Source organism: Trachurus japonicus, chromosome 1 (genome assembly GCF_045865225.1).
Source record: "Trachurus japonicus isolate A0001 chromosome 1, Traja_1.0".
Taxonomy (NCBI): domain Eukaryota; kingdom Metazoa; phylum Chordata; class Actinopteri; order Carangiformes; family Carangidae; genus Trachurus; species Trachurus japonicus.
The window spans coordinates 22,573,839-22,599,884 of record NC_140907.1 but is presented as its reverse complement, the minus strand read 5'-3'; the positions used below and the strand labels follow the sequence as shown (position 1 = coordinate 22,599,884).

The 26,046-nt window shown below is 41.9% G+C and overlaps 1 protein-coding gene across 2 annotated transcripts; it reads left to right on the top strand.

Moving 5' to 3' along the window:
* The first annotated feature begins 80 nt into the window (after nt 1-80).
* Nucleotides 81-25,754, top strand: cxxc4 (CXXC finger 4). 2 transcript variants are annotated; one of them, XM_085780583.1, is made up of 3 exons: nt 81-217; nt 2,257-3,195; nt 25,509-25,754. In XM_085780583.1, exons 2-3 carry the CDS (start codon nt 2,371-2,373, stop codon nt 25,551-25,553), a joined length of 870 nt encoding a protein of 289 aa, XP_085636709.1. In that variant the 5' UTR covers nt 81-217; nt 2,257-2,370; the 3' UTR covers nt 25,554-25,754. The 2 variants fall into 2 exon arrangements, with proteins under 2 accessions (XP_085636709.1, XP_085636715.1); XM_085780589.1 differs by lacking the exon at nt 81-217 and adding an exon at nt 380-571.
* The last annotated feature ends 292 nt before the right edge of the window (nt 25,755-26,046 follow it).

Sequence of the window (26,046 nt, the reverse complement as noted above, 5' to 3'; positions counted from 1 at the left end):
CGCACTCACACTCACACACAAACACACGCGTGCCCATACATATGCACACACGCACACACACGCGCTCGCCCTGCTCTCCTCCGGCAGCCTGTGTCTGTGCGTCTTCTCGCGTCTTTGCATTATTTTTCCCCTCCGCACACGTAGCGCTTCGCAGTGATGTGCCGTCACACGGTCGCAGGCTGGTAGCATCTTGGGAGCTCTTCTCAACAGGAACCTGGTAGGTGATGCTCTCTCTGTCTCGCTCTCCCCCTCTCCCTCTCTCCCGCTCTCTCTCTCTCGCTCTCTATGTGTGTATGTGTGTGTGTGCGTGTGTGTGTGTCCGTCCATGTTTTGCCGTCCAGTTGCATGCGTTGTACCCCTTCTTTTTTTCCCCCCTTCCCTGTCCCGATTTGTGTCCGCGCGACTGCCAAGTGATCCAGGCAATGTCAGATTAATTTTTATGGGCTTTTATTTGCACTATCGCTCCGCGCTCCCCTCTTCGGATTATCTATGCATGACCTTTGATCTGAATGTCTACCACGGACCAGACTGAGTCTAATTAATGGCATCTTGGTGCAGCGGCGGCACAAAGGTTCGTCATCGGACGTGGCTTTTTTCCTCACTTTTCTTTCTTCAATCTCCTTCTTGCACTCTCCACCTCTCTCTCCCCCTCTCTCTCTCTTCCTTTCTCTCTCTCTCTCTGCCTCTCGCTTCCCCTCTCCCTCCTCTTCCCTGTGTGTCTCTCTCCAGCTCCCAAGTATTGAACATTTCTGTCTCTCTAAACTTTGTTTACAGGCTGAAAAATCAATGTCCGTGACTTGATTGCCTTTGGGCTGCGTATTTCGCTCCAGGGGTGAATTGATTAAGTAATAATGACCCTGAGGAGGGCTGATCATTAAGCCAAGGAGGTTTTGTTTACTGGTGGTTGCGGGTTGTCTTGGATGCCACATCGACACTGAACCTCCAGATCTGGAATAGATGGGTGCATAGGACACTCCAGGTTTCACATTTGTACCAAATAAGTATCCAGAAACAACAATAGTTGAATGATTAAATGCTTGTAAGAAAAAGTAAGACTTCAAGACTTTCTGGAAATTGCCTGGATAATTTGTCACTTTCAGGTAAACAAGGAAAATATTTAACTGCAAGGACACGTTCTTAGGAGGGACTCACCCACCCAGTAAGATCTTCCCAGTTCCATGTGTGCATATTTCTAATTTATTTTTTTCTAGACAGCTGCTCGGTAGCACCATGGAAGTGATTTGAAATGCTTTAGTGTTCCAGCAATGGATCAGCTTTGGCAATTAAGAGAGAAAGCCCAGGAAAAGGTAATGGAAGTAGGGGGAGATGTGTCTAATGGGCTTTTATCTGTGGAAACCAAATCCAGACAGACTGGTGGAGAGGGAGAGAGAGAGCAAGAGAGAGGGAGAGAGGGAGAGAGAGAGAGAGATGTGTACACCTTTACACACACACATCCCAGCCGTCATTGTAGTTGGTCTGGTCCATGATCTGGATGTAAATTCACTAGCGGCTATCTCATCCTCTCATTGAGTAAATGTAATAGAATTGGCCATGAATAAATACCAGGTGCTGTTAAGAGGCTGGACACAGTTGTGTTTACATGGGTAGGCTGCCTCTACTATTTGGATAAGATGAAAAAAAGAGAAAAAAATCTAAAAATATTTAACTATGTTCCTCCCGGCACCCAAAGAAGATTATTTTTAAGAGCTTATATTGCAGGCCTAAGGTAAAAGTGTTTGTGTTTGTAGCTGCTGCTGTCATAATCTGAATTCTGGTGAGGCTCTCCTCAAACTTTTTTTATTTTTTAAGTGATAATTTGGATTAAATATTCAATTCTTTGGTCCATTTTGATGAAACGTACCCTTGTGTATTCAAATGCTTTTGTTCATTCTGATTGGACTTTCTTCAAAAATATGTAAGAGTAACTTGACAAGACGTCTTGAAAATGTTGAAAGTGTGGCGTTTCTGTTTTTTTTAAGCATGCTAATTCTTCTTCCCATTATAATAATAACATGTTGATCTGTCACAGCTATCACGGTATCGTCAGCAGATGAAGATCAGCTTTGACTATTTGTGATGGTTCCACTATAAAAACGTGAGAGCGTAAACAATGTGCCAGAAGATTCTTCAAATGTTCAGCTCTTATCTTCAGAGAAAAGTTGAAGCAGTGAAATGAAATCTGATTAGAATGAAAACAGTTGCCTCTTTTGTGTGTAACTGTTGTTTCTTTTTTTCTTTTTTTTCCTTTGTTTTTAGCACTGGAGAAGATAAACCAGGATGGTAACACACTGTTGGTAACCAACTTCAGCTCTACGAAGGCCGGCATCACTTCACTTTCTTCTCCTGAACATTGAAAACCATTCCTCAGCCATGTCTAACATAAACAATGCGCTTTGCATTGAAAACGGACAGAACGCAGATGTGTCTCTCTTACAAAAGGATAATCTTCAGGATGGTGGATTAAGCCAGCTTTTGGATTATAACGCAGAAATGGAAAGGTACAGGTCTTTTGCAAACTTTTATAAAACCAATGGGGCATTTCCACAGACTGCTAAGATTGCCCGCATCACAACGCCCATTTTTCCCAGTGCTAGAATTGGCATGTCCCCTTGGAACTGCGATAACGCCATGCTCTGGGGAAGGAAATCAGCGGCAATAAACCCTAATAGGACCAGCATGCATAGAAATGACTCCCAGAGGCCGGGGAAGCCTGGCGTGCCGCCAGAGACGCTGCAAATGGCAAATAATAATTTCCTCTCTACCTTATCCCCTGAACACTGCAGACCTTTAGCAGGAGAATGCATGAACAAGCTGAAATGCGGCGCTGCTGAAGCAGAGATAATGAATCTCCCAGAACGCGTTGGAACTTTTTCCGCTATTCCGGCTTTAGGGGGCATCTCATTACCTCCCGGGGTCATCGTCATGACAGCCCTTCACTCCCCCGCAGCCTCAGCAGCCGTTACAGACAGTGCGTTTCAAATTGCCAATCTGGCAGACTGCCCACAGAATAATTCCTCGGCATCCAGTGGAAACCCAGCGAAGAAGAAAAGGAAAAGGTGTGGGGTCTGTGCACCCTGCAGGCGGCTAATCAACTGTGGTGTCTGCAGCAGTTGTCGGAACCGCAAAACGGGCCACCAGATCTGCAAATTTAGGAAATGCGAGGAGCTGAAGAAGAAGCCAGGCTCATCGCTGGAGGTGAGAACCCGGGCTCTGCTTCCCCTTCTTTTGTTATTATCCCCTTGCACTCCAAAGCATTAACCTTTTCATCCAGTCACGTTCTAAGCCCTTGAAAATTGTTTCCATGCCCACCCATGCCTGAACATCCCCCCGGCTTCTCAAATCTGCCTACCCGCCTAGCCTAATTGGCAGTAATTAGGGGTGTTTGTGCGGAGCGCAAGCTGAGCTTGGCTCAGACACCCCTAATTGCTGCCAGTCAGGCTGGGGCTGGAACGCATCCGAACAACCCCGAGCTTGGCTCAGCTCCAAGCAGGGCTGGGAAATGGTTTTCAGCAGAGAGCCATCCCTCTCTGCACCCGGTCATTTTAACCAATTATGGAAACCGTCTCTGGATGGGGAGAATCAATATCCCACAAAGCCTCAGCCTCCGACCACCAAGAGATGGTGAGAGTGATGGCAGGGCTGCTGATGGCGTTTCTCAAAACATCCCCAAGTTTTGTGTGGGGAGGGGAGTGAAGCACCCACGCTCAACCTCTCTCCCACTGATCCTGAATGAATTGATTGGGCATATACAGTGGGGGGCTGAGATGAAATCATTCTATATTATATTTGTGTCATTATGGCCAATTACAGATCAATTTAGGACATGATGCTTATCAAGAAGGGTGCAGAGGCAGAAAAAAACCCAGCATCACTTAGAGAAGAGAAAAACACATTAGGCAAAGACTTAATTGACAAGTAGCAAGAGGCTTCATTAGGGCACAATCAGAGGGCAGTGTTGTTTTTAAAGGTTCATTTTAATTGATTTAGTTACTGGTTGATATTCGGTTTTCAAGGGCAAATAGGCAGAATGTGAATGTAAAGTTCTGGTTCTCTTTACCCTGAGAGTTTGAACTTGCTCACTGACTTAACATGAGCCTGTATGGATGAGTCACCACAAATGCAACCTGGGGGCCAGATGATTTGCTCATTAATTAAGTGATTACACAGAGAGGAAAAAGAGGTTAATTGTAAAATATTAGCTAATATGCTTATGGAGAAACACCATGTATTTTGCAAGTGTTTGTTTTTGCAGATAACACTTTAAGTTCATCTGAATGTGTTTTTCTTATTTTATTAATATCACCTCTGACTGTGCCTGCTCCTTTTCAGTAATCAAGAAACTTAAGATTCTGTGTCAGAATGTAAATGTTGAGGTTTCTTGACCAACAAAATACAATATCATAATATTTACTCACATAGTTCTTTTCACACATGTCTAAGTACTCTCCAATCTAGCGCTACATGGACATTTTCTGCTAACCCAGTCCTGACTGGACAGCATGCCACCCACGTCTAGTATCCTTGATTAAAATTTTAGTAACTTCTAATTATTTGACAGGAGTCTCGAACATCAGAAGTTTCATCACTTTGCAATTAAAACAGAAACTGAGAGACTCAATTAGGTCTGTTTTTTACTTTCTTTAACCCCAAACGGCTGAGCTTTATTCTGAAAGTTTCTGAAAGTTAATAGATAAGGCATAAGTTTTCTTTAAAATCAAGTGAAGGATGAAAAATCTCCCTGTGCAGGGCGATTATTTCTGGTCATCTGTTTCCACTTTAAAAATCGAATGACTTCCAGAAACAGAGAAGAGAAGTGTCCTGATTTTTGAAGATTTGTATTTACTTCTGTATTGTATTGTATTTATTTTTGTTTCTGATATTGCACTTGTTTTAGGAAAGTTAGTCTTTAACAGTGGGATTCATATTACAGACAGAATTGACATGAGGAGAGGGAGACTTTTTTAGTGTATAATGAAAATACTGTGTCTGGATTTGGTGCAGCCATGGTGTCACAGGTGTGAATATTTCATTTAGTACCTTATACTGCAGCTTAAATTGAATGTTGGAACCAGCTGAAACAGATGTGGAAGCCTCAGATGCCCCTTAAGGGGAAACCTGGGTTTAACTGTCTCAATAAAGAGGTCACTGATTGGCTATTGGTGTTGGGTTGGACACTCTGGCGGTGTAAATCGGAAGTTTATTTAATGCTGACTCCATAGATCCTGTACTAACAGGTGTCTCAAACAGGTGTCCAGGAAGCTGGCCTCACATTCTTAATGCATGGGTTGACTCACTTTTGGAAAACATCCATTTGCAAAGACGGTTAGAATTACCATGGGTGTGAAACCCCCTCCCCCCAAAACAAATCCACACTTGCTTTTAAAAGCTTCTTCACTGAGTTCAGTAATTCGTATTATGGACTTCTCCAGCAGTAATTGTTATTTTTGACTCCACATCCGTAATTACAGGTGCGCCTTCAGCTTGCGGAAATGGGTTTGGGTTTAAAGGCGCCTTAGAGGTGTGAAGCTGTTCACTTGCTTAGTCTTAACTTTTCCACATACATTAACAAGGAGAGGATTTTTCCACCATGTTGACGGTGCTTATGGTCGCTCACAGAGGAATCAAGTGCAGAATTGAGTCTATAAGGAAAATTTACAGCCTGTAATGTTCATGCAAATTCATATGTGAACACAACAGTTATGTGCACACACACACACACAATCACACAACCACACTCACATCCACATTTCTTACTACATACTGTTCTCACAAAAAGAAAAAACACACACACACACCAAGCATGAGCTGAGTGTACCTTTTGCCTTGGAAGAGACGATAAGCTACTGGCAGCCAGTTAGATTTGGCTGTCACTGTTTTCCACATGGGAATCACCCTGAACTAATTATATCTTAAGCAGCGGTGGAAAATGCAAATCAGAATTTTACTCACACCCCTGAAATTGGAGAGCCAATTTAATCTAATACCCCCTTTAATTTAGCGCGCTAATGCAAGGCCCTAGAGAATTGCCCTGTGTCACTGCTGTGCTGTTCTGCAGCAGATTCTGCTCGCTTTCTGTCTCTGTCTCTGTGCTGCTCTCAGGCTCCAGGATGGATTAGTCTGGCAGAGGAATCTCATCTAACCTAACATTTCCTGTGCAGTTACCTTTGCATAGCTTGAGCTCCGATGGCTCAAAGGTCCTTCATTAACTTCCAAATGAAATAATGCTCATAAGAGGGCGGGCTGTGCCTCCACTTCTGTTTACCTCATCTGTTTATCTCAACTTTACTCTTATTTCTATATAAAACATCTTTTTAATTTGGTAAATGTGAAAGTTATCCACACCAGCATGTGTTGCTTGACAAAATGTGGCACAAATCCTGACACTGCATGAGCGGTTCCATATGTCCTCATAGTTTTCTAAGGCAGTGCTCCTCAGTCTTTTTGGCTTGTGACCCCTTAGAGTAAGATGAAGCACTTCCCCTCCCTCATCACAGGTTTGGTTTGTGAGCAACAATGATTTTCCCTCTTAGTTTGTTTCATTTGAGCAATTTTTAGAGACCGAACCCAAGATGTGAATATATTTCTCATTAAAAGTCAAAAATATAATTAATTATAATGAATTATTGCATGCAAAGCCAGACATTATGTTATATGACTGAAATGCAGCTTTTTATTTATCTGTTGGAGACAGAAAATCACATGACATCTATTTAAGGCCAAAGAAGTCAGTACGTTAGAAGTTAGTTAGTTAGTTAGTTAGTTAGTTAGTTAGTTAGTTAGAAGTTAGTTGGAAGTCATGATTAATTAGGTCAAGCCAAACAAAACATTAATTCTCTATGACAAAATAACTTCACTTAAAGTGTCAGTTCACTGGGTTGTTGACAGGAACAGTTACACAAAGCAAAAATCCTTGATATAGAAACATCCAGAGAGGCTCCTAATTGATTGGTTGTACAGCACAGTGTAGAAAAAGCAGGAAGAGGGCAAAACTAGATCCAATTGAACAGATTCTTCCTTTCAATTAACAAATGTCAAAGGCCAGCATCATGTCATGAGCAGGAAAAACCTGGAAAAAGGTGGTGTTCTTTCTCTGCCTCTCTCTTCCTGTCCCTGTTCTTTGTGCAGTGTTGATATGAGTACATGAAATGGGTGAGATGAAAAGGTGGCATGGCTGCCGAGAAACCTTTTGCTATTGTGATAAAAGACAAGGCCCAAAATGGTAGGAAGCAGGACCTTGAGGAAAATAGCTTGGATTCAGCCTCTTAATGAGAGTGCAGGAGCCAAATAAGCAACAGCAGCCAGGTCTAATTTGTTTTAGGTGTGCTCAGAATAGATAAGGACAAATCTGTGGCCTTCACCCCATCCCCCCAACCTTTGCCTCCCTGGAGATAACACTGAGTGCTCCCAGCCAATCTCCGTGGGCAAAGGAGAGGGGGTAAAGAAATAAAAAAAAAAAAAAATTCTAAAAAAAAAAAAAAAGCAGAGTAGGAAAAGCCTGAGGGACAGACGGCCTTTAGATCTGCAGATCTCTAACTTACTGGATTTATTCAAGCTTTAAAACTGCAGATTAATTTGGTCGCAGAGGTCTGGGGGAGTGTGAAAAAAAAGGGAAAAAAAGAAAAATGAGGCTGTACGCTGCTGCGCATCTCAACCTAAAGGGCAACCTTAAGCTCCTGTCAAGACAATAGGATTTTGCCATCTGAACCACGATGCAGACCGCTTAATTATACACATCTTCCCTGCAAGCTACCGTCAGCTACTTAAGAGCAGGGGCCCCCTTATTCATTGTCATGCCCTTTTTCCCCTAGATTGGTCGTGCCGTGTGGATTTTCTGTCAGCTTCCATTTGCACAGAGTAGCTGTCCTCCTTAGGCCTTTGCTGTGCTTGAGAAGGCACAACCGCACGGCACTGTTAAAGAATTCATCATTTTTGCCACTGCCACCAATTAAGGCCAAAGCGTAATCGGAGGCGTCCGGACGATGCCCTTACATTATGTGGTCTGTCGCCTCCTCTGCCCCTGTTTGATTTAACATCCCTGGTTCAGCGGTGAAAAAGGAACTCATTGTCATTGTCTTTATTATAGTGCAAGGAGAGAGAGAGACAGAGAGAGAGAGAGAAAGAGAGAGAGACAGAGAGAAGGGGGTGGGGTGGCGTTGAGGGGTAGATGGGTAGAAAAGCAGCCCGTCGGAGGGTGGACAGCGTGAAAGAGCAGGTGCGGGAGGACGTTAATGTGTGGCACTTTAAATTTTAAACAGATGAGAATAAATTATTAATGCTGACTCCGGCTGAGAAGTTAAAAGGTATCTCGTCATGAGAGCCTCTATGAAAAAGTGTGAGGGAGAAGTCTTCAGTAAATGCATCAGGGGACTGTAATGAGCATAGAGAATCGCAACAAGGTGTTTCTTTTTTCTTTTTTTTTATCATCTTATTTTTTCTCCAGAAAACTGATGAGATCTTGACTTATTTTGATATATGCATGTATTTTATGTTTTGGCTCTAATGTGATAAGTAAACGGTGCTTGTCCCTTTTACAAAGTGTTTTCCTTATTAAGTGCATCAAGACCAGTAGAAAATGAGTGAATGAACCGACTGAAAAGCCAGACCAGAAAAGTTACTTTTGAATGTGTTATTCACAATTTTCAATCAGCTAAAACCAAAGTCCTCCAACAGGCATGGAGCTGCTTCCTTTGTGGCTTAATCATGTGCATATTAGACCTTAGCAATGTTAACACACTGTCCTGACTAGTACACTGTAACATAAACGACGCACAAAAATGATAAATGATCTTAATAATTGCTCATTTCCATTCAAGCCAAGTAAGTAAGTTCTTTCATGAAAGTCACATGATCGTATTTCTTGCATTTTGGAGTGATATTTGTAGTAGGAATCCATCAAACTGCATTGGATGCCTGTTAAGAAAAGCAAAACATCCCACAAAAGTATAATTAATTCTCGATACCAGCTGGGAAACATCTGTAATTTTATGCTCATTTATTCAATAATTACAATGGTTACAGTTGTGATGCCAGATTGCAGAGATACACAACTGTGGTATTGTGACTTTTAAGGAAAACCAGGCTGAGGGATGTTGAGAAATCATCAAACCAAAACTAGCTCTTTTAACACTTAAAGCCCCTGTAAAGACTTTTCATTTAGTGTTGATTCCCCTGTGGACAAAAGCGGCGGAATGAAGACTGCATTTCCCACTGTCATGAAGACGTTTGTCTGGACGGCGCATGTAGATTTGTTTTGGAAACGTCGGAAAGAAGACGGGACTTGTTTCTTTTTTTTTTTTAGCAGCGTAATGTATCTATTCGTATCGTTTCGTCAGTGGTCCGACCCGACCATGCCTCCCAGAGGTATAGAATTAGACTACTTAGAAATAGCGTATCTTCACACTGATGGGCTCATTTGCTGTTGTCGGTAACAGAGACACATCAGCAGAAACCAGAGACTTTTGCGTATCCAGTTAAAAGCTCCGTACAGGGGCTTTAAGGTTCTTAAGAGCAGGAGATGAAGTATTGTCCTGCTGATGTTGTTTCAGTCCCCCTCGTGTAAGCAAAGGGCTCAAAGAGTGACAATACTGATCAGTGCATTCAATCAAATCTGGTCCAGTTGGACGTACATTAGGGAACAAGACATCATTGAAACCATTCCCACTATGTTTTTGGTAATTGCTTAATACAGGCAGCATCCATTCATATAAGCTTTATAATTCAGGCAACTGAAACACAAACTCTTTTTGTTAAACAGAATTTAGTTCAGTTTCTGCAGTGATGTTCAGCAGGACAAAGTGGGCAAAGTTATAGTTTTGTCAGAGTTCTTCTTGTTAAGGATTCAATCAATGTAGGAGAAGTCAATGGATTAACCCAATCACATTCAAGAATGCGTGCAGCTAAAAAGAATGGAATTGATTGTTAAGAGGGCAATAAGTCACCACTTATTCATTACATTGGGTTATAATTATCCTATGGTGACGCTGCAGTTGGTCTAATCCTACACTTATTACAAAAATAAGCATTCATCCTATTATACTAAAAGTAGGCACTGGCAGTATTAGACCAGACCTGCATTGAACCCAAGGTGTTGATGATGTGCTGATTTGTATTTCACTGAACACTTTTGCTTAAGTTTCTCATACACACTGTCCCCCTCTCTCTCAGATATTGATCTCTTTGACAGACCACTAAATTACAGTTCTGCTATTGATTTCTAACGTTTTTCCTCAAGTCAAACCTCAAAACTGTCCTCACCGCTCATCACACTCACTTCCTACTATGGCGCTGATTGACCGGACAAGGTCTTGTTTCCTAAGGTGAAGACATTACCCTGCCCTCAATGCAAGAGCTTTCTGCCGAGCAGCAAAGCTAAGGCTCCAGAACGAAGATGATTTTAAATAAAACATTATATATACAACCTCACTGACTGAAAATAGACTATATGGACCACAGACCATAGATATGTATATTCAAGTTATTTTAAACAGACCAAATAACTTGGCACAGTGAAAATAGGCTTTACTAAGGAATGCTACGAAATCTCAATGCTTCAGCAAATCCTTAAACCTGCTGTGCAGAACTTTAGTCACCCCCCATTATGGCAGTGAGTAGTACGCATAGAGTACGCATGCAAATATATAATAGATATATGTCTATTATATATTTCAATGTTTCTGTGTCAAAGAGCCGTTATTTTATAGGTGCATGTACAAATACCAACTCTTCCAAGAGCAATTCCAATGACATTACTCATGGGATAAGAGCTAAGCTAACCCTGACCTAAGAAAGTGATAATGCAACTGCCCATATCACAAGGTTGTGTTGTTGTTTTTAAAGCGATCCGGTCGTTTTGGCTAATGCTGCGTTCCAGGCAGGCTTTTGAAAAGTTACAGCTTCAAGTCACGACTTACGACTTTGTAGCGTTCCAGGCAACCCGCAACTCGCGTTTCTCCAACCTGTTGCCTGTGAAAGTGCACTATAACGGCCACTCGTAACTTCCAACCCGTGAACTCGCACCAGATCGAACTGGTACGACTTCACAGGTCGGAAAAACACGAGTTACGGGCTGCCCTGAACGCACCATAACTTCTTGTCAGCCGACGGAGTTAGCAGCCCCCACCCTCGTCATGGATCTATTGGTCCTCGTCCCTAGGTCACCACATTCACGCGCATCCCTTGGCTGTACACACAGCCCTTCATGCCGTTCTCTCTTCTCATTGGATAAAAATTGTAGGATACAAGAAAAGTTTTCTCCTCAGCTCAGAGCAGAGCAGAGTGACTGAGAGACCCGTGTTTCGGTCCAAACACTCTATGTAAGTGATTGCTGTCAGAAGATATAACTATTTAAGACTTATATTAACACAAAAATATCGCTTACTTCTGCTTTAAAGCAGAAGTAAGCAATATTTTTCACAGGTAAAACAGGTCGGAGAAACGCGAGTTGTGGGTTGCCTGGAACGCTACAAAGTCGTAAGTCGTGACTTGAAGCTGTAACTTACGGTTTCAAAAGCCTGCCTGGAACGCAGCATTAGCCCAAACGACCGGATCGCTTACTTCTGCTTTAAATGATCAGAGACGTAATATAACCTATTTTCTCCAGACGTATGGATAACCTATTTTCACCAAATGATGAACAATGCTAGCTAACTCACTAATGCTAGGAGCTCTAGAAATAGCCTACTTAGAAAATTGGTTTGCTTCAACTCTGGCAACAGAAATGACTTGCTACCAGTGCATTCTTAAAACTCCTTTATACTGTAGAGTAATTAAGGTTTTAACATAAGGGGTATTTGGACATAAAAGTCTTACACTCTAGCTTTAAGATATTTCTATTTAGTCTTGGGAGATTGATTTCTGATTTATCTGGGATATTGTGGCCTGGCCTGTCAGCAAACCTTACTTCTTTCAGACTTGGAAGTTCTCGTTCAACTATTTCACCCATTATTTACAATGTTCATATCTCATCTGAAACGTTTTCCCAAGCACAAGGTTTTGAATGGTTCCTTTGCCTTCTTTTTGTTTGAAGCTTGATTGAAAATCATTTATGTAGGAAGGTGTTCTGAAAAGGTATTCTGCAGTATCATGTATGGTAATGCCATTGTGAACAGGAAGCCTTGTTTTGTAGTGAGCTTCAGTTTGGTAGTTAATCAGTCTTTATCTGAGCATATTAGTAATATACTCACAACATGTTCTCAAATGCATGACTTTTGCAGGTTAAAGCTTTAGAGCATTTGAATGCTTCTGTTTAACTTGCAAAATCTACTTGATACAGGTTATAATATGAAGCCGTGAAAGAAAAAAAGAATATTTGATCCAATTTATGTTAACTTCTCTGTTGTAGGCAAAATGGATTTGATGTAAAATACAGGGCCATAGAATTGCATTTCTGTAGATGCTCAGATGAATTTATATCAGCAGGTTAAAAGGCAGTAATGACAGTAGGCTTTGTGACATTCGTCAGAGAAAACTGATGTGAAAGTGAATTTGTGAGTGACAATGGGTGATGGGAGGAATCGGTCATCGTGGTTTAAGCGTTTCTGTTTCTGCAAGTCAAATCCTCGCGTGTTGCCACCTCCTCTATTGTGGCTTCGCTCTCAGATTATGAATATTTCATGGCAAGCATCTGACACCGTGCCCAGAAAGATATCTCAAGTTTTTTTTTTTTTCTGATAGAAACCCTGGGGTTAGAGAGTGTCACATAGGCGTGAAGTCACTCGGTGGCCCCCAGGTAAAGAATAGGATTTATGATGCACTGGCTGATGACATCAGGTGGATATTTTCATTCCTGAGCAGAGAGCCCCTTTGTCCTCTATGACTGATAAACCATTGAGCTGTTCACAGTTTGTTGTTGCTCCTAGAAAGATCTGTCTGTGGCGTTCTGTTGCATAGAGAAATGATTTCAATCTGCTCAGAGTGCACGCTGTGTTTTGACAAACTGTGAACGGTTTCCCGTCTGATCAGTGTGAAGCTGGAATGACTAAGCAGGGGGGAGTCTGCTTGGATTAGCTCTGTCTTAAACCCTGCCTTTAGCATATTACATTGCCCACTGGCTTTCTCCTGACGACATCTCTCTTGTTTCCATCTTTGTTAAGTTTCACTTTCCAGTTTAACTAAAGCCTACTTATGTAATTCCTCGTTTTGGGTTGCTTTAGGTGCAACATTAGTCTAACTAGATGACTTTAATCCTTGTTTCTCTTTCTTCTTGAGGAACAGGGTTTCTCCCCGCATGTCGAGAGAGCTGACCTTACAGTGTTATTGTATGTGAATCTCAGCCAAATTAAATAAAACCAAATTAAGACCTCCTACACGGCCTTGGATTTTCCAGCGGTATACACATTAGCACAGTGGTTTCCAACCTTTTTGGCGTGTGACTCCATAAACTGTAATTATATGGTTCTCTGAAGATACACAGCGCTATGTGTTGCTGTGGGTGGCAGGGGAGCCGACATGCACATCTCCCAAATCACGGGTACATGTTGCGTGGACCTGAATGTTAAGCAAGTTGGTTGACGCAACTCACGTCAGGAGACGAAACAGGCACAAAAACAAATGTAAATGATCTACATATTGGATTTGCCTTGGAACCAACTGAGTTATAAACTGGGAGAAAGGGTTTTCTGCACTCTGAATCTTTGGTTCAAATCATCCACTTTTATTGATATCCACATTGTTAATTGATATAGAAACACAAGAGTTGTCTGGAGAAATACTGTAAGGCATAACTACTGTAGGTTTGTTTCAACTTTTCACATAAATCATGTTGTAGAAATCATTTTTGGCATCAGTAGCCAAGAATGGTCTTTGCACCCAGGATAGATAGCCAATGTGGCTGTTAACAGCCACATTAACAAGACAAGCACCCCAGTGTCTGGAGTCAAGAGTGCTACGTGCACCTGAGTGTCTATTTACACGTAGATTTAAGGCCTACTCAACCAATTTAGTCATTTATTAAAATGGTTGAGATGCTTTTATCCAAAGGCAGCAATGGAGAAGTCAGAAGAACCATCTTGATAGCAAATTAAAATCACTTTGTTGTCATGGTTGTGAAATTCTTATGCATCTTAGCTGCTGATTTTTTTTTTTTTCTTTCAAAAAAAAAAAAAAAAAATCTCAAGATTGTAATCTTTAGCTTCCACATGCTGTTTACAGCTTTATGATGTCTTTTCTTTTCTTTTCTTACCAGTAGCCTACACGCCTTGGGAGTAGAAGTTCTATCTATTTTCTTTTTGACCTTACATTTTTGTGCACAAAGGTTTGTGGCTCCATCTTTTAGGAACCAGATATTTTTGCAGGCAGTTGTTCATCTTTTTGAACAGATGATTCAACCATCAAAGTTTCATGACCATCGCAAGCCTCATGGAAGTGCTTCAACAGTGAGTCACCCAATGTTGTGGTATGGGAAGAAAAAAAAAAAAAGAATGGTGATTTTATTTTTCACCAGATGCTTTTCAGCTCTTCCCACAGTGTAGTTGTATTGTGGGGGTCTGATCCAGAGAGTGGCACAACCACGTTATCTGTATGCAATTCTTCAAGTTGTTAATATAGTATTCAACTTGCTAGGAGTTACTGCTCACCTGGAAATGACAGTAGCTAACCCTTCCTATGTGGTGTTATCTTTTGGTACTCACTGAATTTGACACGTAGATCAATTTGAGTCAAGTCTCAGTTACCTGAGCGCAATTAAAGATTAAACTTCAGCTGTGTGTATATTCTAATCCTAACCTAAATATTGTGTTTATTTACAGTAAATATGCAGAGCTCTGTGTATAGACCCTCTGAGTTTAAGGGCTCCCACACAGATGCTGAGAAATCTGCTCAAAACAAGAAGGCCTGCTCCTACTTTGCATTTCAATTTAACATTTCAGAGAACTGGCAGCATGTTGCCTCGCTTAGCCCTCGCTTCGTTACACCCACATGGCTTCTCACCGTGCTTGCTGACGTCTTCCGCTGTTCAAAGGGCTGCAACTTGGCTGAGAAATTGGGGATTTCCATACCAGATCCCTCAGGTATCTACACACTCAAACGTGTGTCCTGCTCATCTTCCCCCCCAACTCCTCTTCCTCTGCGGCTCCCACCAGACAACGCCTGCCCTCTCCGCGCTCACACGGCTCTGATTTCCCATCTCAGAGCTCAGCTGACCTGTGCCGCTGCATCTCTTTGTTTTGTTTTCCTGAAAACTCAGCAGCACCTGAAAGCTCCTCTGCTGTCTCCCTGTATAGGGTTTGCTCCCAGAGGAGAGTTAGCCCAGTGTAAAATTGCTTTACTTGGACAAGGGTTCTTAGGTGAAGCTAATTGAAATGGAGGCTGGCACTGTTGTACTTAGTAGCATGTAGGTGATCCCGGCTACAGACGGCAGCCTCTGACCCAAGGCTGCTGCCTCAGTTTCTTCCTACGAGGGTCAGCTCAGCCTCCGTCTGTGTGGGCAGGGATTTTCCATGCATGAGAAATGGAAGCAGCGCGGTGTCTGAGCACTGTTTCAGCAGCAAAAAGTCACTCCCTTTTTAACCTAGATATCTCACACTGTGTGGGAGGACTGTGTGAGATTATATTCCGTGTTATAGGGCGAGAGAATTTAAAATAGTTATGGAATTAGTGGTATTATTATTAAAGCAGACCAGACAATGTGTTAACCCTAAAAGGAAACACACATCTCTCAGGGCTTGTTTCTGCCACAACATATTCTCATGACAAATGCTGATGAATTACTGGAGGAAAAAAACATTAGTTATTCATATACGCAATTATTAATTATGATGCTTGTAAATATTCATCCACCCATGTATTCATTTGCTTTGTCATGGACATTTTTTGGAAAAAACACCATTGCTGCATGGGTTATTTTTAACATTTTTCCAATCAAGGAAGTGTAATGTCTTTGTACTGCACAAAAGTCATAGGAAGGAGGTCAGGACGAATGGTTGGCTGTGTAAATCATGACTTCAACAACATAAAAACAACAGCATCTCCTGAGGTTTTTTTTTTTTTAGATTGAGGCTACTTTGTTAAGTTTAGGGAAAGATTGTGTTGTTGGTTAAATATTGAAAGAAAACATAAAATGTGTTTACAGTAGTATTTGTAGTATGATTTTGACACCGAATACCATGTATGAATGTTGAGGCGTATTAACGCAAATTAGCTTCAAATTCTTATTTTTTTTAGGAGACATAGTTGAAATGTTGACGAAACTTTCAAGTCTCCCTGTGGAGCTGTAGTATTGATTAAAATACACGCACACTATAATGCAAAACTATGTGATGTGATTGTAGTTATGGCCCCATCTTTGCTGCAGCCGACCCCGGTACAATTCCCCCGGCGGCCCTTTGCTGCATGTCATTCCCCCTGTCTGTCTCCCCAGTCCCCCCCAATAAATAAATAAACAAGAAAACAAAACAAAACTACTAACATAACATAATAGGAGAGGAACTGCTGAGAATACTGTACAGTAGCCTACATTAATAAACACTCATCCTTAACAACTATAGTGCATTGTAAACCACACATTTAATGCTATACTCTTTTATAAATGCTAAATAGAAGAATCTAAACCTTTACTCCAATATTTGTTGTCATTGAATGTAAAAACGCCTATTATGGATTCCTGGACTGATCCTATATGTTTATATCAATGGATACTGAGACATCAATGTAGACAAAGAGGCTGTCATTGTTGCTGCATACCTGTATGGCATATATCAGTGTAGTAGTAGTTAAAGCTACAATGTACAATTTCTGAAAATCAAGCTATTGCTTGCATGAGATTCGGTGGCAAATCATTCCGACCCCTCCCTCGCCTCATCTTGCTCCAGCTTGGCCCTCCATCAAAAAATGCAAATATGAAAAATGTCAGTCACCTGTATCTCTCTCTTACATTTAAGGCAAAATGTATTTTAGGGTACATATTTACAGTCCAGATTATCTGCTACATTCCCACTTGTTAATTAGGCTATACTTCAAACAGCCTTTGGACCGCTCTCTGTCTTCAGGCAAAGCCGGTTAATATCCTGAGATTAAAAGGGTAAATTCACAGTGAGTCACAACAGGCAGGAATCTGATGCTGCGCCGCTCTCTGTGGTTTGAAACCCTCAAGTATCTCCCTCCTTGGGCCATGCCCCAGTTAGTGATGTCACAGGCTCGGCAGGTGTTTTGCCTTTGGCGGCTGATGGAAAACATCTGCTGTGACATCACTAATTGGGGTGTGTCCAAACTAGAGGAGAACAACAGATTGTGGTTCAGCATTTTTCTCTCATACGTGTTTCCATGTGGGTTTATATTTGACCATAGCTGTCTCAGTCGCTACCGATGTGTAGGCTACCCACCGCCGCGTAAAGTGACATATTGCTGTGCTGCCCCAGTTAAACTGGGCCTGTTCCATTTCACTATCCACTCAATGGCTCTCTGACTGTTTGATAAAAAGTGTATTTTCCGAAGCCACTGAGGCTTGGCCCGTCTCGCTGCAAATCCACTCCTATGGAGGGCCAGTAAAATATACGTCCTACAGGAATACTGCACTGTAATTACATTCCCCCATTAGCATACGGAGGCTTGGAGTCACACCGCACTCAGCCTCCAGCAGCACTTTGCCATATGGTCCGTCTGCGCTTCTCGGGCAATATTTGGCAAGTCTCTCGCAGAAGGTCAAATATCAAGTCAGAGGACTGTGCCAGAATTGCATCTATGCTAATTGCTCTCCCTCTCTTCCTCTGCTCCCTCATCCATCTCATGCTCCTGTGCTCTTCGCTCGCTCTCCTCCCTCCCTCTCTCCTCCTCTCTCACTGAAGTAAGTAATCTGCTTTAGGATGTTTCTGAGATGGAGATGGATTTGGTTTTCCTTCGCTGCCCCTCAGCCTAATCTCCCCCCTGTGACCACCCCGCCTCTCCCAGGCACAGCTCTTGAGCACACCATCATACATTCCCCCAACACCCCTAGTCCACATGTGCCTAGTCAGCAAAAAACTCCCAAATTCCTCATTACTCACAAACATCCGCAATACACTTAGCTTGATTTGCTCGAATGGAGGCCTGGTGCAAGGCTGGACCTTGAATTAAAAGATTGTAGCTGTATTTCATTATTGAAATGCTATCACGACATTGGTGTGCTTGGGTTCTCTCTGTGTGTACATTAGTGCTGTAAGCATACAAGTGTGTGTACAGTATGTGTGTGTGGAGTTATCTGAATATGCTACTTTGAGGATAAATAGATGGATAGCTTATGGCATTCCACTTAATTTGTTAATATCTCAGGCTTTAGAGTAAAATCAAATAAGCTGATGATGGGGCCGAAGGTAAGCAGAGGAATCTGTGGTAAATGTCTGCAAGGCTGGTACAGAAAGTTCTGTGTCAACTTTGTAGAGGTTTTGATCTCACATTAGAAAGAAAATGTTGATGTAAAGATTAGAATTGATTAATCATAAATGCAGCTTTTTTAAATTTAAAATTGTTATAAAGTGAATGATGCAGTATTTCCACTTGTAATGTTGACCATAAAAGGGCAGTTTTGGAAACCATCTTATTGTGGCAGATGTGAAAAGTGAACACTGTGGAATGAGACTGAGAATGTGACGTTCGTGCTCCTACAAACCGCAGGAATTTAAACTCCTCTCCCCGTGCAGTTTGCCATCCGGTGTTCTCATATTTCTGTGGTGATGATAAGATGCTTCTGGCAATAAAAATAACTTGAATATTTGGACAAACTGCAAGAAAATTGCAGTTAATTAGTTTCATTTCATTTGAGGATATTGATTTATCATAACTACTACAATTACTAAGACAACTACATTTATATAATTTTCTAACTCTTCCTTGCTTTCAACTTACTTACTTTTAATAGGCTGAATCATATGTTTCATGAAACTGAAGTAATGGTATTGTCTGAAGAATGGAGAATTTTGTCTTAATATTTGGTGTATATAGTCACTCAATAGTATTTTTTATTTTTGCATGGACAATGATATCATAATGAGACTTTCAGTGGCAACATGAACAAGAGGAAAAGCAGCCATGCTGATAACTATTATTTATTTATTTATAGGGGACAGTAAACAACACTGACATGATAACATCTCCAATTTGTCCACATTCCAAATATGGCAGCTTTCAAACTCAACGGGCCCTTTGCTGAGATTGTTTTTAATACTAACTATATATGCATGTACAGTATCTCAAGGGAGCTGATCAAATACTGCAAGATAGCCATTGAGGAAAGCAAATACGCAATGTATTCTTTACCTTTATGCAAATCATGCAGCTGTTCCGATTAAAGGCGCATGTAAACACCGTGTTAAATCACATCCAATGTAAACAGCTGACCTGAAATCTCCATTTAGGATGAAAAAAATAACATGTGCAGGTAACCACATCTATGAAAGCATAACCTTACTTTAAGTTTATTTTTTGAAGTTTTAATACAACATAGTGCAGTCCAATTTCTTCACCAACAACAGAATAACCTCTGACAACCGCCTGTTATATAATAATAAGACAAATTGAATCTAATTTAATTGAATTTCAAGGTTTCATACACGGTCAGTATTCCATTACAGTCAGCTTATGTATTCACTTATTATCCCATATATGATGATGAATTGATGTTTTTGATATTTAACATTTGTATATGCAGGTGATATTCAGGGCTTCAGCCTGAGCATAGAGCAGAATCTGTTTGCGTTACGGTGTTGTGATGCAGGACTTGGGGGCAGTGGCGTGTGGATGACTAGATGAGTGGTCTGTCCGTGATAGCGGCCTTGGAGAGGTACCTTTTATAAACGGCACTGGGTGGCTAGAATATTGGCTACAAGCTTCAAGATGAGATTTCAACCCCCACCCACCAACGATGGTAACAGTGCAGGTGATGGATTGCTATACCTTCCAGGTTGGAGCTTGGCAACACCCCAATATTCCTGCAGAATAAAGTGGCAGGCAATATATAACACATCAGTTAAGGCTGACTGCATCGCTGAAACTTTTCCCCCCTACCCCCCCACCCCTCTCTCTTTCTGAGACCCGGAGATCGGCCCTGACTGTTTGGCTGGCTCTCAAAGTCCTCTGTCCTAGACTCTGATGAAACACACTCCTCCGCGCTCGTCTTTCTTCTAACCTCTCTCTAGTTTTGCCTCCATCACCTCCAGTTTGCCTAAGAAAATAATCAGTCATTTCCCCTCAGGTTGTCATTTTATATTGAAATGATCACAGACTTTGGGGGGGGGGGGGTGCAAGGTGTGAGGCGTTTGTGGCAAAAGGAAAACAATTTGACTGATTTCAAATTTCACCTGCAGCCGTGATGCTGTGAAGAAAAGTGTTTGTAATTATGTAAGAAGAAAGAAAAGCCCAAAAAACACCCTACATCGAGACAACTAAAGCAATGTCAGTGGGAGTTTGTGTGTGCGCATGTGTGTCAAGAGAGAGGTGGTAGCAGCGGTATTTATTATTTGTATGCATTTTGTTTGCAGCCTGTCAGAGCTGCATCCAAAGGATTGCAGTTATGAAAAGTGGCCTGGTTCGCGGCCTGTAAGTTAATAAATAATGGGTGTTGTCAGGGTAATTTATGGACCACGTGTATGTAATGAGTATTCGGAAACACATCAGCAGCACACTCCCATAGGCTGCCCAGTGCCACCGTTTCTTCCCTGAGATTTCCTCCCATCCTTCCCTTTGCCTTCCTGTGTTTGGCTTCTATTCTATCTGTTCCATCTCCACTCTGATTTTTCCGCCACTACACATTTTTTTTCATTCTTTTTCCAAGATACTTTCTCATCTCTAACACATTTTTTTTTATTTTTTTATCTCAGAGTCAGAGGAGATTCTTGAGAATTCCTAGACAGAAAACAGAGAGGGAGGGGGAGAAGTAGTTGGCTGGAAAAAAAAAAAAAGAAGATCCACCCGTAATTATGGTGAATTAAAAGTTTTATGATGTTGTGCGTGCCTGTGTGTGTGCCTTGAGTGTGTGTTAGTGGGAGGGAGGGGAGGGAGGTGGTGGTAGTGAGGGGGGGGGGGGGACCTCTGTGACAAGGCTGGCTGGGAGCATAGAGCTGAGGGTTAGTGCCAGACATGTCTCAAGAGAAACCGGGGCACATTTGCAATCACCCCGAGTTCAAAAGGGTAATTTATTCACAGTCTGTGGTTAAAGTAGGTCTGCTCAGAATGCCAGTGGGATTGTGCCGGGAAGCAGAGTAGTAGAGACCACATTATTTTCATTTTTTCTCTCCCCTGCTTGTTTTTTTTTTCCCTCCGTCCTCCCTCCCTCCTTTGCTTCCCCCCCTCTTCGTTCTCTTCATCGCCTGTTGTTGTTTCTGCGAGCCCTGTGTGGCGTCTTTTAACACACGCCGGCGAGCATATTTCACTTTTACACTCATCCGCATTGACGTCCCAGCGCTGATTGAATTTTGAGGCGCTGCGGCGTCTGCCATTATCATCCTCATCGTCTTGAGTGGTTTATCTCTGGCCCCAGCTCAGTGTGACGCCAAGGCTGCAGGGGGAGAGGAGGGGCAGGCAGGCAGGCAGGCAGGGCAGGGTTGGGGTGGGCTAGGGAGGTTGAGGACCGTTGATGTGTTTTTATTATTTGTGTGGAAAAGACAGGAAGGATCGGCCTTAACCTGATTCTTTTAAGTCTGTGCTTGTGAATGTATGCGAGTGTATGTGGTGGTAAGAGCTGCCTTTTCAGTCCGGCTGGTTTGATGATGATTCAAAGTCCCGTTTTAGCCCGCGCCGCCTTTTTCGCCACTTCATCTCAATCAACCGTCGACGTGGCTTCACCATTAACTGCACCTGCCAGGTTCAGTTAGGATCACAGGGTGTCATGGCTGCCCAGAGACCTCACACTGCCAGAATCAGCAGAGAATTATTCCACCACATGTCAGTTTTACTGTGTTGTTATCACCGAAAGCCACCGGCAGACACTTAGAATACATCGCCTACTGTGGCAGTGTGGTGGGGTTAATTTGAGGTCTGGAGAAATCTCTTTCCCCTCCTTCAGTCAGTTCAATACTCAGTCGTGTGCATTCATTGCCAGAGCGGGAAATTGTCTTTCCCTCGGTGTGTCGTTGTAGCCAGGTTGTTTTGTATGCTCTGCTGCAGAGGCAGCGGTGTTGACACGAGGCTGAGCTGCTGCCACGGCGTCTTGATTTGAGGTGAAACCTTGGTGTTGCTCCCCGTGTCCCCCCGGTGTAACACTATCAACCCTTAGCTTTTCCCCACCTTCCTCCCTCTTCTTCCTCCCTCTCCGTCTCTCCCTCTGTCTACCTCGCTCCTGTGTTCTTGTGTCTTTTCTCCCTCGCTCTCCCCGGCGGTTGATGGAGTGATTTTGAAGGGAGCAGACAACGCGGAGCTGTGCTAATTGAGCCTTCTTTGTGCCTGGTCACTGCAGTGTGCCGAGGTGAGGAGGCCCGGGAGTGAATCCAAGCAGCACTCAAGAGCCCCACTGGATCGATAACGTGGGAATTTAACAAAACAGAGACATGCCGAGTGCCCAGATCAGGGTCATTATTGTCTCTGGCGAGCCACACTTCCACCAGGGACTGATCAATGTGAGAATATGGATCAAGATAAACATTCTCATCTCCCCGTTCTCTCCTCCTTGCTTCTTAGAGCATCACGTTCTAGTCCAAGAGAGCAGAACTTCAGGCTTAAAGCGCCCTTGTGGGTGCTCCACATCCACTGTATGCTTTAATAGGAAGACTTGTCATAGTCCTCTGACAAACATGCTGATATTTCCTGCAGGAAGTTCTTAAAGATCAATGTTATCCACTGTGTTTGCTTCAGACACATTAGTCTTTAAGTCCTGCTGACTTCTTGTATTAAGCTCAATATTTTGTCGCCACAAATGTTTGGTAGCCTGTACTGTTTTATTATATTGGAGAGATCTTACAGGAACTTGCAGATCTATCGATATTGTATAGTGTATGTTTCAAATGAATATCCTGTCAAATAAACCATACACTGAGCATGTATTTAGCTAAAATTTGATTTTATCCCACAACATAACTAGACTTGCTGACCAGTGGGCTGCCACGAATATATATAACTACAAAATCACAAGCAGTGCCAAGTTGTTCACTTTGATGTGACATCATCACTAGGGGAAACACAGACATTTTTGTATGAAAATGTTATGAGGGGTTGATTTAAGTTGAAATGGTTCAAGCTCTCAGTGATGTGAAGATTGTGGTGGAAAGCTATGAAGGAAGAAGGTGGTGTCATCCATGTATAGCGTATGGTTTTAAATTTTGGAGGAGAACCATAGCTGTGGGGAGGTCTTCATTCTTATTCGACATCACAAAGAAAACCTGCTAAAACTTCAGTTGATGAGAAACCCCAATGATTCACACTGTCGTGGTATATTTGTTTCATTCCACTCGCCCTTCCTACTCTTATCGTCCTGTTTTTCTGTTCTGTTGGATAAAAAGCAGAAATGACATGAAAACACGTTCATAATAACGCCTAATTGCTTCCTCAAAAAAATGATAAAGCATAATAAATGGAGCTACAGAGACATAACAAGGGGGCGGGCATCGGCTCATTGTAATTAGCCCAAAAAGAAAACATTGGATCCATGAGGGCGTCTTGACCCTTCCAAAAACACGATGGTGTTTCATTTCATCCATGATTTTAAAGTGGTGGCGATGGTATCCTGCTGTTCTGGGTCCCTCCATTATTCACTTGGAAGGATAATAGTAATTGCTTAATGTGGTATGGAGAAAAAAAGTAAATGGTCGCTACACATTTCAGAAGGAGTGTACGAGCAATTGTTACAGATGTAGTTTAGGCTCGGTATATCTACATGTTAGTTAGGGTTAGGGTTAAAAAAACATAGGTTTCAGCTAACTGACTTGGTTAATATAACTACTAGGTTGAGTTAAGCAGTGTCAGTCAGTTCACTGAGCCACTTAAACTAAACAAAATCTGTCGTCATGGCAACAAAGCACCTCCCGTCATTTCGGCTGCTCTTTCTGATGACGTCACCGGCCGGATTCACACTTGTTAGATCAAAATGTTCTCCGCAGACCTTTGATCATATATTCACTTTGTAAATATTTCTTCTTAAATCTGTTTACAGAGGAAGCCTAAGGTGCCGTAACACAACTGTTTACGTTTTCAAAAAGTTCCAGCTCAGATGTAAATGAAGCGACTGTAATGTGACAAGTGTAAAAATGAGCAATATGCTAAATCCGTCTGCCTACAAGTGTCACTGCCGCGATGCTTGCACGCACACACACTTTGTACAGCGTATGCTACTACTGTATATTAACAAGAATATTTTATATCGATGTCACAATTATGAAATGGCACATATGATTGCATGGAAAATAATCAGACTCATGTTCATTTTAATCAGCAGTGCTCCACTTTTATCCAGGGTTGCAATTCATGGAAAGTTTAAATATGGACTATGGACTTGTTTCCTCTGTAAAATGAATAGTGAAAAATCCCATGACAAGTTTGCAGAAACCAAAGAATATGCTGTTTACTACCATATCAGATCACAAAAAGCAGGAAATCAAAATGATTTCAAGTGTTCATGCATCTGCCAACGCATTAATAAGCAAATTGTTTCATCTGCTGTTTTGCATGGCATCAGACCAAACCTTTTTCACATTTAAAACGTTGGAATTATTCTTTTTCCAGACTCCACGTGATATGATTGCATCATCACAATGTGATGCCACAAAGAATAGGCTATGTTAATATTTTAATAACACCAAGCCATATTGTAGGCCTCCACTGTAAGTCCTATACTGTACATGTGGCCTGAATGTTGGAGTCAGTCTGCTGCTAACGCACTCATCAGTATGCCTTTAAGGAGCCACAGATGACACTTGGTATTAAAATGTCAAATTGCCTCCACTCAGACTAAAGTGATTTTAGTTGTGATTATGCACCATTCCCTCTCAGTCAACAGCTAAAAAAAAAAAAAGAAAATCAAAAATGTGCTAATTGGTCATGGGGATTGGTGGAAGACTTCAGTATTTTATGTCTATGACTTCCAAATGAGTTTGGGAAAGGAGAGGCTGTCACTCTGGCGTAGAGGTTTTGGGGAGAAAGAGGAGGGGCAGCTGCTGGCGCGGGCTCAAATTGAAATGATGCACTGTTCCCCCTCACTGCAGCTAGAGCTGCAGTAATTAAATGCCTCATTGTTGCTTCTTGGGAATTTGTATTGAATATTTCATCCAGCATAATGATTATTTGGGTGTGGGTGGGACGCGGATGTAATCACCTTGGCTGGCTCTTTGATGAAATACTTGGTTTGGTGGTTGTGCTTTATAGCCGTTTTAAGTGCCCTTCTGGGTTTTTACTTTACTTAATGTCCATGCTATTTCAAACTGTTATCTACCACAGTAATATTACTGATTACTGAAAAATACTGTAATATTGGATATTATATATGTATGAAAAATGTATGAAAATGTATATTTATTCATATAAATATGAAATTCTCTGAAGGGAATACATGACGTGATAATAACATGACCTCAAAACCTGAAAATAAAACTGTGTCCTTCACATTTTGTCTCCCACAGAGGACGCCGGTCAACAACGGTGAAGCTTTCCGATGGTTCTTTTAAAGAGGCGAGCCGAGGCCGCCCCATCCAGCAGCACGAGGGCAGGTGGAACTCTTGACTCTCTGCAAGGAGCACTTGATATGTTCACAGAACCCAACGTGCTCAACACATTTGGAGAGGATGAGAGAGGAAAAAGTGGACAGACAAAAAGATAAATGAAAACATAATGGTGTTGTTTTAACTCTGTAATTTCCTTTTCTGTGTAATTATTGTACCTTTTGACAGTATCATAATGTATATTTTTGGTGTCTATGAATGTGTTTTCAGTGTCGTGGCTGTAGGTTGACAGCCAATCCTATGTAAAGGACTCAAACAGACAATCATTCAATCATCCTGAATCCGTCAAACAGAAGAGGCCACAAGGATTGACGATACAACAAATCACACACACATTTCTCTGGAGCAATAATCTATTCTGTTGATTATTCTTCAACCTTTTCATTTTTGTTGACTCTTCTGTTATTTTATCAACCAAAACCAACCTCCGGCTTTGTCT

Bases quoted from the DNA above. Each gene is read 5' to 3' on its own strand.
- cxxc4 (XM_085780583.1), top strand. From the start codon at position 2,371: ATGTCTAACATAAACAATGCGCTTTGCATTGAAAACGGACAGAACGCA. The intron at 3,196-25,508 runs GTGAGAACCCGG...TGTCTCCCACAG, and splicing joins AGCCAGGCTCATCGCTGGAG to AGGACGCCGGTCAACAACGG.